At 38.4% G+C, this 17785-nt stretch overlaps 2 protein-coding genes across 4 annotated transcripts in view; one reads left to right on the top strand and one right to left on the bottom strand.

Moving 5' to 3' along the window:
- CFAP43 (cilia and flagella associated protein 43) overlaps nucleotides 1–8115 on the top strand; it is an 82089-nt gene extending 73974 nt beyond the window's left edge. The window contains exons 32-38 of the mRNA XM_037159523.2: nucleotides 1628–1841; nucleotides 2969–3081; nucleotides 4036–4195; nucleotides 4714–4878; nucleotides 6768–6848; nucleotides 7495–7648; nucleotides 7844–8115. Coding sequence (XP_037015418.2) covers nucleotides 1628–1841; nucleotides 2969–3081; nucleotides 4036–4195; nucleotides 4714–4878; nucleotides 6768–6848; nucleotides 7495–7648; nucleotides 7844–8010 — 1054 coding nt within the window. The 3' untranslated portion in view covers nucleotides 8011–8115. The remainder of the gene's footprint in view (nucleotides 1–1627; nucleotides 1842–2968; nucleotides 3082–4035; nucleotides 4196–4713; nucleotides 4879–6767; nucleotides 6849–7494; nucleotides 7649–7843) is intronic.
- Nucleotides 8116–11504: 3389 nt separating this feature from the next.
- On the bottom strand, nucleotides 11505–16208 carry SFR1 (SWI5 dependent homologous recombination repair protein 1). 3 transcript variants are annotated; one of them, XM_037159526.2, is made up of 4 exons: nucleotides 16188–16208; nucleotides 14802–14923; nucleotides 13812–14216; nucleotides 11505–12801 (listed from the first exon to the last, which is right to left on the bottom strand). In XM_037159526.2, the coding sequence occupies exons 2-4, from the start codon at nucleotides 14895–14897 to the stop codon at nucleotides 12610–12612; spliced, it is 693 nt and encodes a 230-aa protein (XP_037015421.2). In that variant the 5' UTR covers nucleotides 14898–14923; nucleotides 16188–16208; the 3' UTR covers nucleotides 11505–12609. The 3 variants fall into 3 exon arrangements, with proteins under 3 accessions (XP_037015421.2, XP_037015420.2, XP_053524588.1); XM_037159525.2 differs by lacking the exon at nucleotides 16188–16208 and adding an exon at nucleotides 15702–15761; XM_053668613.1 differs by lacking the exon at nucleotides 16188–16208 and adding an exon at nucleotides 15201–15695.
- Between the last annotated feature and the right edge of the window lie 1577 nt (nucleotides 16209–17785).

Here is a 17785-nt window from a genome sequence, read left to right as displayed (position 1 = left end):
AATTGGGATTATGTAAGGCTTCCAAGACAAAATAAGTTTGGGGAAACACCAGGTTAAAAAAAAAAGTTAAGCAGTTTCCTTTACAAGAACTTCTCAGAACTTATTTCTAGTCTTTGGGTCTCCAAGTGCAAGAAATAGAGTGCACGGCATTTTCCAAACTTGTTTGACCACAAATCACTTTTTCTCAGAGCATCTCATGTGACTGTGTTCAAGACAGAGTCTGAAAAATGCCAGTATAAATGCTTGAAAATAACTGTTATCAGAAGAGTTCTCTCCCTGCTGGTCCTGTACACCAGAAGGTTACATGTTCGATCCCTGGTCAGGGCACACCTAGGTTGCAGTTTCAGTCCCCAGTCAGAGAGCATGCAGGAGGCAATGATCAGTGTTTCTGTCTCACACTGACATCCCCCTCTCTCTCTCTTTCCCTCCCTGTCTCTCTGTCTCCCTTGCTTTCTCTCTAAAAGCAATGAAAAGATGTACTCAGGTGAGGATTTTAAAAATGTTCTAAAATATCTGATTTTTATACTGAGAGTAGTATTAGAATCACATTCCTGCATATTCCCAAATTTTTATAAATTCATATTTCCATAATTTTTAAATGTAATCTAGAAATGTCACAAAGGTATAGGCTCATTTGTGTCTGAGATACAAATTCATTCTCTCACCTTTGAGAGGTTACATGCAACCTGAAAACTCAACTTAGAACATACCTCATATCTTGATTTCCCTATTTTTAATGTAATGAGTTATAATAAGCCTTGTTAAGAAAGTACCAAGACCTCTCATATATTGGGAGGCAGCAGTGGAAAAGGGGTAAGTTTTACTGTCAAACATAGTTAGCCCTAAATCCTAACTTCACCATCAGATCTGTGACCTGGACCAATAATAGCTTCTCTCAGAGCCTCACTTTCCTCACCTACAGAAAGAGGATAACAAAGTCCCTTCACAGTGTATTGTAAAGCATTTGACAGTGAATTCTCTTCCCAGCTGTAACCTAGGGAAACAAACCTGATGTATTAATGCAGATAAAAGAGGCACTTCCTCAGGTTATGTATGTATCAGAATATAGTCAAAGCCACTCACCTGCTAAAAGGGTACCAGCAAGGATGTGGGACAGAACAAGGAAGCATCACTCTTGTCTTCGTCATGTACTTGCTACCTTAAAATACACAGAAGGGTGCATTTTTTAATTCTTATATTTCCTTATTTCTGGTCATGGCCTTTCCTTTACTGCTTAAAGAAGATTTTTTAACATTTCTTGTAAAGCTGGTTTAATGGTGATGAACTCCTGTGGTTTGGTTTTGTTTTTGTTTTTGTTTTGCTCATCCGGGAAACTCTTTATTTCTCCTTTAAGAAGGGAGACATTTTCTAATCCAGGTAGATCTGTCAGTGCTGACAATAGTTAGGGACATCTTCTAGTCCAGCCAAGGTCACATCTGGGGGTCCAGAGGCTGTAGAAACAGGTCAGAGTAGCTGCTCTTCTCTCAAGTGCCCTCAAGTGCCCTCAAGTGCCCAAGGAAAGTGTTACACAATGTCATACCTATGGTAAGGGTGATATTATTTAACATTGATTTTTGTGTGTGTATGAGAATACGAAATGTTGATAGGCTGTTATTGATAATACCAGGATCCACAAACAGAAACCGCACTCAGATATGACTAGTATCGTGCCTTTTGGAGAGCGGCCAGGGTCTGGGAAATTGAATGCCGATGCCTTTGCCCAGTTAATGAAAGCCATGGATGACCTGGACAACATTAACAACATGCCAGAAGGCTTGAACCCCTTGGTCTGGAATCATTTCTGTACGACCAGACGAGTGAAAGTGGAAAACGAACAAAAAGTATGTCATAACATTTTATTTCATTTAATTTCATCTAATGTACTAATATAAAATATATGGTTTATGGTGGTCAATACTTACAGAAAATCTAAATATATACAGTTTCCTGCTAGAGTAAGATTTAGTAATATTAAGAATAGTGATGAAATAAAATATTAACATTAGTGCTACTGAGGTCTAAGTGTAGGTCTCTGCTTGTGTAGACCCACAGTGTCCAAAAGGGTGGTCACTCACTACATGAATTATTGCTCACCTGAAAGAAGTATGGCTAGTCCTAATGGAGACATGCTGTAAGGGAAAATACACAAGATTGAGAAGACTTCAGAAATAATAAAAAAATAATAGAAAATGTCTCAATATTTTTATATTTATTACAAGTTGGAATGGTAGTGTTTTAGATGCATTGTGTTAAATAAAATACATTAGTAAAATTAATTCACCTGTTTAATTGCACTTTTTATAATGTGGCTACTACAAAATTTCAAGTCACATACGTGGCTTCCATTTATGGCTCACATTACATTTCTCTTGGTTGTACACATAACTTCCCTTTCCTCTCTGCCTTGGCCTTGAGTAGTCTTCATCTCCTTTTGCATAGATTAGAATTATGTTTCACCAGAAACATCTTTATAGTTTTGCTATAATATTTTTTAAATGTAGCAAAGGATAACAAGTTGAGAGTGTGTTTAATTAGAAAGAGAATCCTTCCTCTTATTGCTTCTTGACCACCCCTACCTCCTCTCCCCCAAATTCCCAAAATTCAGTGCCACAGACATTAGGTTTGCATATTTTTGATAAGGTATAAATGATTTTATAATTTAATGTGAAGAGAACAAATTTTAAAATACGATATAAGAAAAATTCTAGTTGTTTGCATATTTGATTTTCAGCAAGAAGAAAATTTGATACTTTTCAAATTATGGGAGATAACATATAAGTTTTAGATATCTTGTTTATTACATAATGGCAGGGATTTAAATTTGTATTAATCTCTTAGAAAGATGAGGTTGTTAGGGTTTTCTAGCAAAGTTAAGAAAAGTGTGTTTTCTAAAGTTTTTTTAAAATGAGTTTGCTTTTATTTCTATAGCTCCATATGCTCTGAGATGTCTGTGGTTTGGTCTCCTCAGGTAAAGCAGAAAGCAGCTGGCTTAATGGAAGTGGTGGCTTTTCACCGGAGGAGAGGTGACGAGGATGAGAAGGTGCAACAGGAAATTGAAAGAGTGTCCCGTGAACTTATTCTGTAAATCAAACCTTTCATTCACATTCATTTATTCAAAGTCTAAGCAAAGGCTAGGTTAGCTTATATTACCATGGGGGAGGAATGCCTACACACCAACCTACAGCTACCAGAGACCTATCTATCTCTTCGGACTTCCAAGTGCCCCTTGTTACAGAATACCTTATTTCCAAATGGAACGTGCCTACATGTTCCATTGCTATTATAGGAAATAGGTAACTTTTGGAAAAATCTTAGTATTTTTTCATCTGCTTCTTCCACATAAAACTATTCTATATAGAGAATTTGTTTCTGCTACTGAGTACTTTTGTGCTCAAGCCATATGAACAACTGTGTGAAAAATTAAGCAAGTATCCAAGAAATTTCCATTTAGATACATAACCAGCCAATATCTTTTTCTTTAGGGGGGCTTGTTGTATTTTGCTGGCTGATGGGGATCCTGTTTTGTCCTTGCTTTACTTTGGGCTATATTTGTCGCCACATTGAAAAATATTTTCCTGATGTTTCCAAACTCAACATTATACATCATTTTCAGATCTAGGCTATTCAGAGATATATGAATTACCCAGAAATAGATTTGATAAGTAGCATATCAAATATTGTTAATATAATGTCAAAAGTCAATACACAGGACTTCGATAAATTTGTTTTTTGGTAGCATCTTTATTTTCTTCTACTTAATGATCACAGTTATATTATTAATATTTTTAAATCATAGAGAGAAAGTTTGCAAATGTATTTCTGTCCCTTTCATTCTTTGAGCAGCCCAATAAGAAGAGGCATCATGGAGATCTCTGGGAAAGCTCATCATTGGGAAAATATTTTCCACACTAATTTCCAGCAACTTTTCCTTCTACTAAAAGAAATTTAAGTTTGGATTTATATTCTCAGATAACAGGTGAAATTTAAAATATAAGTATATTGCCACTACTGACTTGGAGGTCTTTTTCAATTTAGGTTGCAGGAAGAGAAAGTGAAATTCCAACTGAATTTGACAATCCAAGTTCTCCTTAAACAAGGACAAGTAGAAGTGGAAAATTTCCAGTTATTGCTGGATTATTCTGATGCAATTCTCATCAACAGGAACATCATTGAAGACCTGAATTCTGTGATTCGGGTAATTATCACTTTTTAAAGAGAAAAAACAACCACGTATTACTTGCTGTATCAAATATTTTTTACTCTTTCATTTTCATGACAAAGTTGTCCATTTTCTTCTGGCTTACAGAGTTTCTGATATGATGGCCACTGCATTTTCTTAAAAACCTTTATTCCCTTTAATGTAATGTGTCTGCCTTTGAGGTTTTGGTTAAAGTTTCTCTAGAGCACCGGGAAGCAGGCTGCAAATGCACACAGATTGGAAGATGGGGGATTGGTCTGCCTAATCATTGGCAGGTCCACTGGCTATGCCATTCACCTTTGTCTTATAATTCCTTCTGTTCAGCAACTATTGTGCTTTATAGTGATCAGATTTTGCCCAAGAAGTAATTTTAAAATATTTGCTATATTCTTACACAAAAAAACTTATCTCTGTGATCTAAGTGTTTTCTAATTACAGGATACAGCTTCAGATATTCTCTGTTCTTTGTTCAGAATCATATTATAGAAATATCAGAATGTACCTTATTTTTTAAGGCTCAAGGACAAAAGAAAGTTGCTAGCATGATGGAAACTAAAGATATCCACAAAGGAATATTTCAGATTGAATGGGAACATAAGAAAATGGAGATGGAAATGGAAGATCTAAATCAAAAGGCTTGGGATATTCAGATGCTGTTTTTTTCAAGAGAACGTCAGAAAGTAAGTTCTCCCTGCCCTACTATATAATTTTAATTTTATTCATTAGTGCATTTATTTATTTCACCAGTATTTAATAAGAAGCCTCTGTGATATCAAGCATATTCTAAGCCAGTAGTATTTCATAGTGTGTCTATGAACTCTTTTTCTTCTAGTAGTTTACATTTGCTGCCTTGGATTCTTTGTGACCCATTCAGTTCTATAGTTCTGTTTTGCAGTTCACTAAGGATTTCCTAATTGTCAGATCCAGTAGTCACTTTCTCGGTCATCACCATCCTTCAACTCTGTGTGGCATTTGACCATCTTAACTGCCCAATCCTTTAGCTTTTTTTAAAAAGATTTTATTTATTTATTTTTAGAAAGAAGGGGAAATGGACAAAGAGGGAAACATCAATGTGTGGTTGCTTCTTGGAAGCCCCTACCTGGGGACCTGGCCTGCAACCCAGGCCTGTAACCCAGGCCTGTGCCCTGACTGGGAATTGAACCAGTGACCCTTTGGTTCACAGGCCAGCACCCAATCCACTGAGCCACACCAGCCAGGGCCGGTGTGGCTTTAGCTTTTACATCCCTGTTTTCTCCTTATTTTTTTCCAACATGTCATACCACTCTGCCTCTATTACTGATTTCTCTTTTGCTTCTAATTCTTAAATATACCTATTTTTTGAGACTCTGCCCTTAACTCTGCTTGTGTTTCTTTCCATGCCCTCTCCTTTTATCATCTCTATTTTTCTAACTCCAATGATCTCTTTTAAAAGACTAATCCAAGCTCTCTGGATTCCAATTGAATTTTAATTCCATTCCAAGCTCTCTGGCCCTGACCTCCAGAGCCCTATTTCTATATTCTCCACATGCCAATAGCAAATCTTCTTAATTTGCTTATTTCTGATATTTTCAGCCACACACCCAGTCTTAAAGGTGTGGTTGTCTGTGAGTACCCTCTCTGTCTTGCCTTCCATGTCTTGCCTCGTTTATCTCTGCATTCCCTGGTTCTCTATTCCCACTGCCTTTACTCTCACTCAGGACTTCCTTTCCAATGATTTAGACTATTTTATAATAATCTCCTAACTGGTCTCTTGACTTTGGCTCTTTCTCTTATCTAGCTATACCATATACTATTGTCAAATTAATATTCACATTCAGCTTTAATAGCATTACTACTCTGCTCAGACATTTTAAACTTCCGCTTCTTACCTGGCAAATGAATTATGAAATCCTTAAGTGGGTGTTCAGTGTTCCTCAAGCTTATTTTTCAAGTTCATTCCCACTGTCCCTCTGTTCCTCTGCCCCCACATAAGTATTCTCAAACCCAGCTGACTACTATTATCTCGGATTCTCTCTCTGTGCCTTTGCTCACCAAGAGTTCTTCTTCCTAAAATATCTTTCCTCATTTTTTTTCACATCCCAAATCTATTTTTCAAAATCTAGCTAAAATGCCATCTCCTACATAAACTTTTTGATTTCCCCCAATCCAGAGAAACCACATCCCATCTCAACCTTTGAAGCTGCATGTCATTTTACATATTTTCTGGCAACTAATCAATTCTACATGTTCTCTTTTTTTTGACAGCGGATCATGTGACTTATCTTTGTGTCTTCTTCAGTGTCTGTAACTGGCACACTGTTAACATGGGACTCGCATGGGACGGGAAATATTTGGTGATTTGAGTGAATGGGAAAATAATCTCTAGGAACTTGTAATTATTAGCATATAGGTGAGCATTTTAGTGGCTAAATACAATATAGCACAAAAGTCAGAGGAATCTTAACCTAGATGTATAGTTTTTATGAAAATAGGATCTTTCAAAACTAAGATAATCTTTATAAAGTTTTCTATCGAAAGTAATAGAGAAGATGTTCTTATATATATTGAATCTTTTTTTCTTCTCTCAAAGTTTCTAAATGAACCAAACTATGAGACTCTGATTGCTATTCAGATTGGAATAATGGAGCAAACCATCGCTGTTTTAGATAAGGTAGGCCTCATAGATATTGACCATTATAATGCCAACAGTTGTGATCATTTATACAAAGTAATGGTGTTCCAAATCACGAACTCGACCAGAACCTAACAAAGTTGAGATCCTTTATTGATCTTCAGGATGTAATTAGAGGTCCCTGAATAGTGTTTGCCACCATAACAAGTCTGGTAACCTGGAGCACTTCTTTGACTATTAAGATTAACCCCTTGGGAGACATCTGAGTGTATGTGAATTTCCTGTTTCACATTAGGTTGTAATTTGTACATTCAAAATATTGATAGTCTTTCCTTGACTTGTAAAGGTTTTTTATTTTTTATAACTGCTTAACAAATGCTCAGATCTGATTGTGTAGTATATGTAAAGTGAAAACAAAGTAATCTCAAGGCTATGTGTTTTATTATTCTCCCATGTTTAAGAATATACAAGATGTTTTTCTGAAATGTGGTATTATCATACTATTCCATCTTTTAATAAATAATTTAGGTACCTACTATGTGCAGGCATTATGCTAGGCACTAGGGATATGGTGATTACATGATTTCTTAATGATGATAATAAATTTACATTTTAAGAATAATATCTTTATAAAATATATTTTTTAAATTATTTTTGTGGGTTGTCATGGGAACAAACATTTCAGACCCACAAAAAGAATGTGGAAAACTGCAAAAAACTACTTAAAAAACTGGAAAAGGTCAGCAATCAAAAAGATGTGGCAAATTATACTCTAAGCTGCAATTTACGAGAAGAGTTGGTGGCTGTCTCAGAGAGAAAAGACATCTGTAATGCCATGGGTAAGCTTTTTTTCCCTTTACTCAACTGTAGGTTCTTTAAATTCTTTAAATTTCAGTATTCCTGAAATCTGCGCAGTTGTTATAAAGCTACCAGCATGCCATGCCCATGTTTCATTTGTTCTGAATGCTATTTCTACATTGAAACGTGTAGAAAATAACCCAAGTAATTCCTTTAATTCTTCATTTTTGGGATAGGGTCTATATTGACTTGTGAAAAAATTGCGAAAGAACGATATGAGAACATGATGCAACAGCAAAAGTTAAGAAATACTTCAAAGGAACAAGCCAAACAGATTTCAGTCCTGGAGGCCGAAGTTGAGAGATTAAAGATGAAAACATTTCCTGCTCTTGTTCCCTTGTAAAAACACTGGTGGGAAACCCAAAGCCAATCGATCTTTTAAAAAACAATTTGATTAAAATGATTTTTTGGTTTTTCATATAAGGAAATTTAAGTAGAACTACTTCTCAGTTGCATATTTTAATAACAAATTATTTCATTTTAGCTTTGTAATTATAACAATGTTTATCCTGTATAAATAAGTGTATAAAATATCATGAATTGTTGTTTTCAAGAATGAACAAGACTTTAACTCAGAAAGTATTGAAAATCTATTTTATTTCATCTCAATTTGATCAAAAAGTATTTCCACAGTAATAGTATAGAAAGTTAAAGACAAAGAGAAATTATTTTTCACCTCAAGTGCCATTTCCAATTTTATAAATTACTTGAAGTTATGAGACAATGGATGATTTTTATACTTTTCTTTATTTCCTAAGTTTTCTTCAATAAACATTTATTCTATTGTATAATCAGGAAAAAAATTACCAGAACATTTAAGAATATTCCTTGTTCTAGCAATGAGAATATGGTGAACTCTTTACTCTTGCTAAGCCCCAAATCATTTATAAATTATGACGTTTTTTCTTCAACACAAACATAACATAATCCTCTACATGTCATAGTCATTGTAACAGAACTCAATTTTGTGTCCTAACCAGGAAGGTTTAGCAAACAGGAGAGAAAAGTGTTTTCTGACTTCCATGGAAAGTTTATTGCTGTATTCATGCAGGTGAGGATTAAATCATGAAGTTAACTGGTCAGAAAACTGCTTTGCCCTTCAATAGCCGGTGGACAGAGCACTGCATTTCAAGGTGACACCACTGGGATCACTGACTACAGTCTTCAAGTGATGTCATTGTCTCATTGTTCTGCAATTTATGAATTAATTGTCAAGTTTAATCTGCAACATCATGTTCAATGTACACGGATGTAGGTAAAGCAAGAGAGCTATTATAAAACCTATTGAGAAAAAATCTTCAGATTTCAAATCTATTTAGAAATTGCTGGGATAATACCATTACTGGTCACCCATACCAGTGTATGAATGGGAATAGTAAGAGAAATAATAGGACCAACACTTTTGAAGCTTTCCCTCCTTAGTGCTAGAATGACTCCTGAAGTACTCAGTTTTTCTGATTCAGCAGGGAAGTGCCCAACGGTAACAGTTCCTACATCTAAGGTCCTTCAAAATTATCTCACAAGGGGATTGTGGTGGGCTGGGAGGATGGACCCAAAGGTAGACAACATGTGAAGAGTACAAATACTTTATATGTTAGATGAGATCGTCAGAATTTCTCTGTCCTGTCAGATGGAGTCAACCATGAATATGGGGCTTTCCCCTCTGGTGATACAAATTCCATGTCACCTAAATTAGCTGCATGGAGGCTCCTTCTGCTAGTAGTCAGTGCCATAAATTTCACTGGCCATGCTCTGTGGATTTCCAAGTCTCAACAAATCAAACAGCCTGTGTGATTTTTACCTCTTATTAGCCACCCTGGGTGACTGGCAATGCTTCTTGCTTGAACGTCACAGCTTCGAGACATGTATAGAGTGGAGGTTAGCAGGACCCCCTTGTCCCTAGACCATATTCTAATTGCACTTCTCAACAGGAGGTATCCTCTGGTTTGAGGGTTGGCTGTGGAAGGACACATGGATCATGCACCCTACTTTTGATACTGTCCATGGTACCGATTGCTCTCACCTTCTGCTGAACTAACAGCAAGTACATTCGTATTACATACCCCTTTAAAATATTATCTGTATTACTTAAAAGTAATATAATTAACTGAGTCAAACATAGCATATCTTCAAGCATTGGGCTTAAGAGTAGGGCTCTGAAGCTGGGGTGCCTGGTTCCATCTTGACTGGAAGTCTAGTTTTTACATAACTACTTTATCTCAAGTTTTCTCATCTTGAAAATTGTGATGTTGATAATTGTAATACTCAAATGAGTTAACATACTTTTGAAGCACAAAGCAAGTGCTAAGTGGTAGCTTTCATTTTTAAGAATAAAAACTTTATTCTACGGTTTTTGATGCAACACACCTTATTTTATTGCACTTTGCTTTATTGTGCTTCAGACACTGTTTTTCACAGAGTAAAGGTTTGTGGCAACACTGCTTCTAGCAAGTCTATAGGCGCCATGTGTCCAACAGCATTTGCTCAGTTCACGTCTCTGTATCGCATTTTGGTAATTCTCATATTTCAAACTTTTTCATTATAATATACTTGTTATATGTGATCAGTGATCTTTCATGATACTATTGTAATTATCTGGGGGTGCCACAAACCATGCCTATACAAGATGATGAACTTAATGAGTAAATGTTGTGTGTGTTCTAAGTGCTCCACCCTTCGCCGTTCCTCTCCTTGGGCCTCCCTATTCCCTGAGACACAGCATTTAAGGCTGTGTCTCGGGGAATTTAAAATGGGGAATTTAAAGCAAACCAACTTATAACCCTACAGTGGCCTCTAAGTGGTGTTAAGTGAAGTCACAAAACTCTCACTTTAAGTCAAAAGCTAGAAATGATTGAGTTTAGCAAGAAAGGCACATCAAAAACTGAGATGGGCCCAAAACTAGGCCTCTTGGACTAAAATTAGCTAAGTTGCACTGGGAAACCAAAAAGTTCATGTGACTCCCCTATCGCAGTGTTCTGGAACTGAACTCTTTGCAATACCTCTGAGGTATACCTGTAAATCTATCCTATTAAATGGAGGTACAACTCAACAGAAATTTTTTTAGGGGACCACCTCATGGGCATTCCTATGCCCCACTCTCCCATAAGCTTGATCCACATTCCATGACCTTACCTCCTGTTGCTGGAGTACCCACTATGCTATTGGAGCTCTCAGCACCCAGACATTCCTGTGACCCCCTCTGCTCTCATCAGCTGGCCCAGAACCAGACTCCCACTGATACTATAGTTCCCCCCAAGAAATAATGTAAGGGTGACTCCAGGGGATATTAAGTCAGCATTGGGCAGCTGCAGCCAACCTGCACCCTCAGCATCTAAACCACTTCCCTTGCTGTATTTAGACCCTCTGGCTGAGCGGTAGTTGATGAAGGCTGGTAGGCACAAAATAGCAGTCTCACAGGGGACCCCACGTAGGAATCCCATGCCCAGGGGAGGCCCATGTGAGGCCAGTCCTCTTGGGTTCACAGAAGCCAATCACAATGGCAATGTCTAAAAGGCAGGAATTTGCGTGTGGCAGCGACTGTGGGTGGTGGGGTAGGTAGGTGACAGTTTACTGTCATGACCACTAACAATTAGAATGGATGTCACTAATAATTACAATGGATGCCAAGAGTTGAGTCTTTGGGTTTCTTGCTATGCCAAATATTTTTACTTATTGATCTTTTTAAGAGAGAAGGGGAGAGAGGGAAAGAAACATTGGTGTGAGAGAGAAACATCGATCAGTTGCCTCTCCCACGTCCCCAACAAAGGACCTGGCCCACAATCCAGGCATGTGCTTTCACTGGGAATCAACCCAGCAACCTTTCAGTTTGCTGGCCTGCACTCATCCCACAAAGCCACACCAGCCAGGGCTGCTATACCAAATATTTAGTTTGTTAGATCATGGGGAGGGAAGTGGGCTGAAAGCGGGATACACTTGGAGGAGAGGGCCTATGAGTAGAAAGGTACTTTTTTGTTTGCTTTTTTAAAAGAAAAACTAAGTAAAGCTGTTTTCCCCCTTAAAAGAATCTAAAAGCAGAAATCCAGAAAGCCCTCAGGAAGGATTTCTGGAAGTACACCAGCTCTTCTGCTTCCAAGTTTACATACAACAGTTTCAGCCACAAAAAGAGATGGGCTTTCCTCTCCCTGAACACAATTCCAAATTCTCAAAGACTGGGCCAGCTTTGGTCACACTTCTGTATGTGGCCAGGACAGGTAACATTGTACAACAGGGCAGCCAGAAACACAATTGAATGAAGGTCGGTTTCTGGCTGAGAAGTAACACTGAACTAAGTCAACACTCTACGCCTAATTATTTCACAGATGAAGCTAGAACGGTAGATGGATATGAAAGACCTTGTAGGCCACGATGTCTTGGAGTAGGAAAAGAGAATATGCAGTTTTCTAAGAGAAAGACAGTCATTTCACCAAATGAGATGAGGAATACAAGAAACAAATGTAAAGAGACAGGAAGAATGTAAGTTTGGACCTATGAGTTTAATTACCCAAAAGACCATCCAGATAGAAATACGTGGTAAATGGGTGGAAACAAAGTTCATAAACTTAGGAGAAAGGCAGGCATTTTTAGACCATTTTAGGTTTAGACATTCACCTGATTCACTTTTTTTTAACATTTAATAAAAAAACTTCTTTTACCATAATAAACATAATAATATATTACAACTAACTGACTTCCAGAACTACCCAAATTATGTTTTAAAATATGAGTAAAATTTTTTCACATTTCTTTAAATGTCAAATTTTCTTTGGCAAATTTATCCAATACTAAATCTTCATTTTAAAACTTATATTTTATCTAACAGAGTGCCCTAAATTAATGTTCACCAAATACCTTTCTTTAAGCCCTAATGGTTCATATCTTCTCTTTAAAATGTGTATTTTTTAAGATGTAAGTGTCAAAGATATTCTGGAGAAGAAATTATGAATTAAACATGTATAAATTCTTCTTCATTTCTGTTATAGTGTAGCAATTTATCATCCAACCCATAGTGTTCTATCAACTGAGTAAGGCTGAGTTTCTTGTTCTCCTCAGACATAGCTGACTGCAACTCATAAAGCAACAGTTGGCTACAACTTCTCCACTTCTTTATTAACAGCTGTAACTGAGCCAGGTCATTCTGCAACAGAAAAAAACATAAGTGTATGTTAATAACTAGATAGGCATCCTATTTTAACTTACTTAATGAAAGTTGTTCAGTCAGTCAAGGGGAGGCTTAAAGGGTACCAACATAACTGGGCACGAATGAACCTTCCACCCAAGAAAAAGGATAGGTGGTTTCTACAATGACACCGAAATTGAATTTTATGACTATTTTGTTTGGTATGAGCGCTGGGTCTTCCTTACCCTCAGGAAAAAAATAAAATTATTAAATAGGGTAATGTAGAGAAGCAACAATATAGGTTTATAAAAATCTACTTTTTCTATTACAGCTATACTTTTAAAAATAAGAATATTCAAATTTGAAATATTTTTCATCATTCACTATCTTATAAAACATATATTTTTTAAAAATCCTAAAAATTCAAGAGAGCAAGATATGCTATTCCATCATTTATTCCACATTGTTAGGGAAGGAGCAATGGCATATATGCGAATGATCCAGGGAAATAAAGGTTATCTTCTTCAGTGTGCCCGCGTTCTTTTTAATTCCATCTATCTGGGTTGAAATATAAAACCTAATATATATTTGTTGTTTTTTTCAAATAAAATGCCTGGACATTTTAATAATTTGGATTTTTAGATCACTACTGAAAATACTTTTTATTATACTCTGTGGCCATGTTTAACTTTTTTAATCATCCAGTCAGCTGTCACTTCTGTTTTCATTGTACCTGCATCTAACATTTCATACTTCTAATACTGCTAACATGCAGCTTCAAAGACACATTAAACAAGAGCTGGGACTTTCTTAAAAAGTTGAATCTGATATTTGAGGCTTATTCTACTCCACTCTCAATCTGACATATTTGAGTTAAAAAGTTGTTGGACCAGGTTTCTGGATACTGGGTTTATTGCTTATTTTGCTAAAAATAATTTTCTCTTTTTCAATGATTTTCCTATCAGTTATCTAAAAATTAAAAATAAACAATTTAAAAAATGATGCAGTAATTCTGGAATTATTCTCACCTTTGATCTATACATTTTAACTAGTTTTAGCCTCCGAAGAAGGTCTTCTTTCTCCCGAATCTGCCTCACCAATTTTGCCTTTTCTTCATTTAATCCTTTTTGGGGAAGATTCTCATCAAAATCATTTTGCAGATCACTGCAAGATCCAGTATCAAGTGACTTAGATTCACATGCATTGATATTCTTGAAGGTATTTTTCAAATATGAACTTTCTTCAAATTCACTGTCTATGTGTTTAAAATTATCTTGAAATTCCAAACAGCTTTCTTCTGTTGAAGATGGTTTCTCTGAAAAGGTCTGCTCGTTTTCCTCAGTCTCTACTTTAAGACGTTTTACCACACTGTAGCAGGAACTAAATGAAGATCTAGTTTTCCTTAACCGTTCTCTAAGTGTTGCACTCATAGGCTGTAAAAGGCATAAACATTAATAATGTTAATCAAGAAAAACGTTCTTGATGCAAATAAACCTACTGGAAATAAAGATACACACCACTAGATGGCTTTCTGTCTCCATATATCTTAAGTAGCCATTGCAAAATGTCTTCAATTCCTAGAAGCTCCATTAGTTTCCTTTTATTTTAGCAACATCAGCACTCTCTACAGCAGTGCTGAGACACTCACCCCAGTAATCACAAACATTTGTTCAGCAACTTAGCACGTGCCTGACGCAGCTCTAGGTGCTTGTTACAAATTTTGGAAAAAACCTAGACCCTGCCACCAAAGACCTTCACAACACTGCAGATTCAAACTTCTTCCATTTGCAATGTTATAAATCCCTGATGTGAAACTAAATAAATTGATACACAATGAAATTTGGGGGGTGGGGAAAAGTCAGATATATCATCATAGGAGAAAGACCTAAAATTATTCAATATATTTATTACTACTACACATTATGTTCATTAACAATCTTCAATAGATTTAAAACCACCACTGCTACAATAGCCAGAAATACAAAATTGACCCATTGAAAGAACTAAGATTTCCATACTTTTCTTGAACTACTGCTTGTGTGGGGAGATGGCACGTGGGCACAGCCTTGTGGAGTGCCAGGTAAAATCACAGCTGAGTCTGCACGACTTTCCATCTTGAATATGAAGTCTTGGTTTACCTCTAAAAAACAAAATATAATCACAACATGGAAGTCGAATTAACCCACACCCCTATATATCCCTCAGTTTTTATCAAGGAGTTTTATTGCAGGTAACGTCAACAAGTAAGCCAGCATCTTCCTCTTTCATTTAGCTGTGATTCATTCTTGCTTTTTGCTGTCGTTTCCCATTTACCCTCCTAAATAAGGTTGTATTGGTCCACGTGGTAACTACTAGTTTTTCCATGGCAGATCAGCTGGCCTCTCTCAAAGACCCTCCATTTGTTTTCATCAAAATACCTTCAAAACCTGCCGTAGGGGGGTCGAGGAGAAGAAAAACGTTGGATAGTTAAGAATGCTTTCGTTTCGCCAGCTTCATAATGAGAGGAACTATAACTGAAATCTTAACGCGTAGGATATGATCAGACCTTTTCCCCACTACCCTAAACGTCAAGGCTGGGTGATTAGAACCAATGACCCTCCAGGCCTGAGGGATAAGGAACACAACTGCGGTAAATGTTAGTCTGTCCGTATCGTTTTCTTTTAAGTAGCTAAAACACCCTGAAAAGCAGAGTCCACTCAAGTTTGTTTCCTGAAACAAAGGCATCAACTTTCCCGGGTGGGGGGAGAAGCCCTCCCTCCCCTCCCACCACTGCAGAAAACCGCACTCGCCCTGGAGACCCCAGGCCTGCGGGGCAGTTGAGAGGCCCCCTGACCACGGAAAGGGGGCGCTATTCAACTGCACCGCAGACCCCGAGGCACTTCAGCTCTCCCACATCCAGTCGCCAGCCCGTACACTACCTCCCTCCGCCATCCCCAGAGCGCAGAAACCCCGCCCCGCCGCTCCCTTTCCAGGGGCTGAGCTCCTGGAGAGACGGAAGAAGCTCGCGATTGGCTGAATTGACTGACGCGGGGAGCTAGCTTCACCCCGCGCCCCAAAGCGGCGGGAGTGCGCGCGCGCGGCCTCGTGCCTCCGGGAGCGACCGCGGGCGGGGCGGGGCAACGTAGGAGACGATAGAGACGTGTGATTGGCCAGATTGAGTGACGCGCGCGTGTCTGGGGCGCCGGGCGCTCAAGAGCTTAGCGTGCGCGGCCTCGAACCTCCGCAGACGCCCGTGCGGTCTGGCTGATCTTCCCAGAGCTTGATTCCAGGGGAGCGCGCTCTTCTTTACGGCTTCCCCTCCCTCCTCTTTCCTTGCGAAACCTTTCTCCCTGCTTCTTTGTTTTTGTGTTGACGAAGTGTGTCTGAGAATGCCCCTCCCATTCTCGTGGCAGGCGTCTGCTCACCTCTCCTCACAGCTAAGGACTTTCCTCAGAACTGATAGCGGCAGGAGTCGCTGTGTGCAGTGTCTGTGTGATAAAGTTACAGCTTGTAAACTCTCCAGAGGCAGCGGCCACAAAAGAGCCGCGCTGAGTTAAATGGCCTGTTGAGGATCCAGCTTGGTAGCGATCTCCCGAAGAGTCCCGGCGAATGCAATTGAGCTAATTTCCAGCCTTGGCTGCCGCGACGGCGGCGGCCCGGGCGCAGGTGTTCTACCGTATTTACCGCCAAGTTGAGATTTCCTCAGCGTGGCTTCAAGTCTGAGAGGAAACGTAGACCCGGGAAATTGGCTGTGGGGCTATACGGGAAGCAGAACAATCCCCGAAGAAGATTATGTTCCCGAATGCAGACGTTCGAAGCAGGCGTGGCCCTTGCAGAATACCGGGCAGCGACATCCTTAGTCTAAAATGCCCCCTTGGTTTCCTGTGCGGCGATGTCCTGTTGCCGTGCAGCAACGAAGTTAGCTAAATTGGGTGGAGCGCTGCGTTTAGGGCAAGACAGTATGAACAATTTCTGAGTCACGAGGAAGGTGGGAATGTGAAGGGTCCAGTGTTTTCAGTGCTAGTGAATGGCCATTTTAAACGTTGACTCTCTTTACTAAAATCTTTATGACCTTGGCTTAGAAGTAGCCGAGACTCAGGAGGGTTTAACTCTGCCCAGAGCAGTCCGATATAAATGTAAATCCAGAAGTTGAAGCCCTGGCCCGTGCAGCTCGGTCGGTGGGATCTTGGTTGTCTCGTGCACCAAAGGGTCGCGGATGTGATTCTGGTCACCGCGTGTATGGAACGCCAACGATCCGTGTGTCTGTCTGTCTGTCTCTCTCTCTCATGAAAAAAAATTTCCTTGGGTGAGGATAAAAATAAAATAAAGCAGAACCTGAAGACAACCTATCACAGTGACGAAAGACTTAAATGTGGGAGTCAAATGGTATAGGTTCGAATCCTGGCACCATTACTTTATGTGCTTTGTAATGTACTGTCTCTGTGCCTGGGTTTCATGGTGGGTAAAATGGGATTATAATATCGACCTCCTAGGAATTGGAAGACTAAATGAGAATTCATTACAGGCAATATCTAGAAAGCACTCAATAGTTGTTATTTTATATGCCAACTATATTCACCATTCCAATTGATTTAAAGAAATGTGTCGTAATTCTTTCATCCTTTCACTTACCGTTCCAAAAAAAGGCCACAGGGTTTGTTTGTTTGTTTGTTTGTTTGTTTTTAAACGAGGCTGTGATCTGTGAGATCTCTCACAATTTAAGCCATAAATAGCAGAAAACTCGGAGCCCCCCAATTATTAAAATGTATTCCACTCTCTGTAAGTTTTTCAAAAATTATATAAATTAACCTCAAGGAATTTACAAAATGAAAGAGTGAACTCATGATTTTGTGGTATGGGTGTTATCCACCTAAGCCACAGGTCTAAGTCTGTACTTTTATTTCTCCCTTTACTCACCCATTGGCATCAGTTACCTACACAGAAAAAAAAAGCAGAATGATTTGTTCTGAAACTAGACGTACAATGCAGACTCAGCATATTCTTTACACTTTGGGGCATAAGG

Source organism: Artibeus jamaicensis, unplaced genomic scaffold (genome assembly GCF_021234435.1).
Source record: "Artibeus jamaicensis isolate MK-2021 breed Jamaican fruit bat unplaced genomic scaffold, CSHL_Jam_final contig_490, whole genome shotgun sequence".
Classification (NCBI taxonomy): Eukaryota; Metazoa; Chordata; class Mammalia; order Chiroptera; family Phyllostomidae; genus Artibeus; species Artibeus jamaicensis.
The sequence above is the reverse complement of the archived record's forward strand: the minus strand, read 5'-3'. Positions and strand labels throughout refer to the sequence as shown.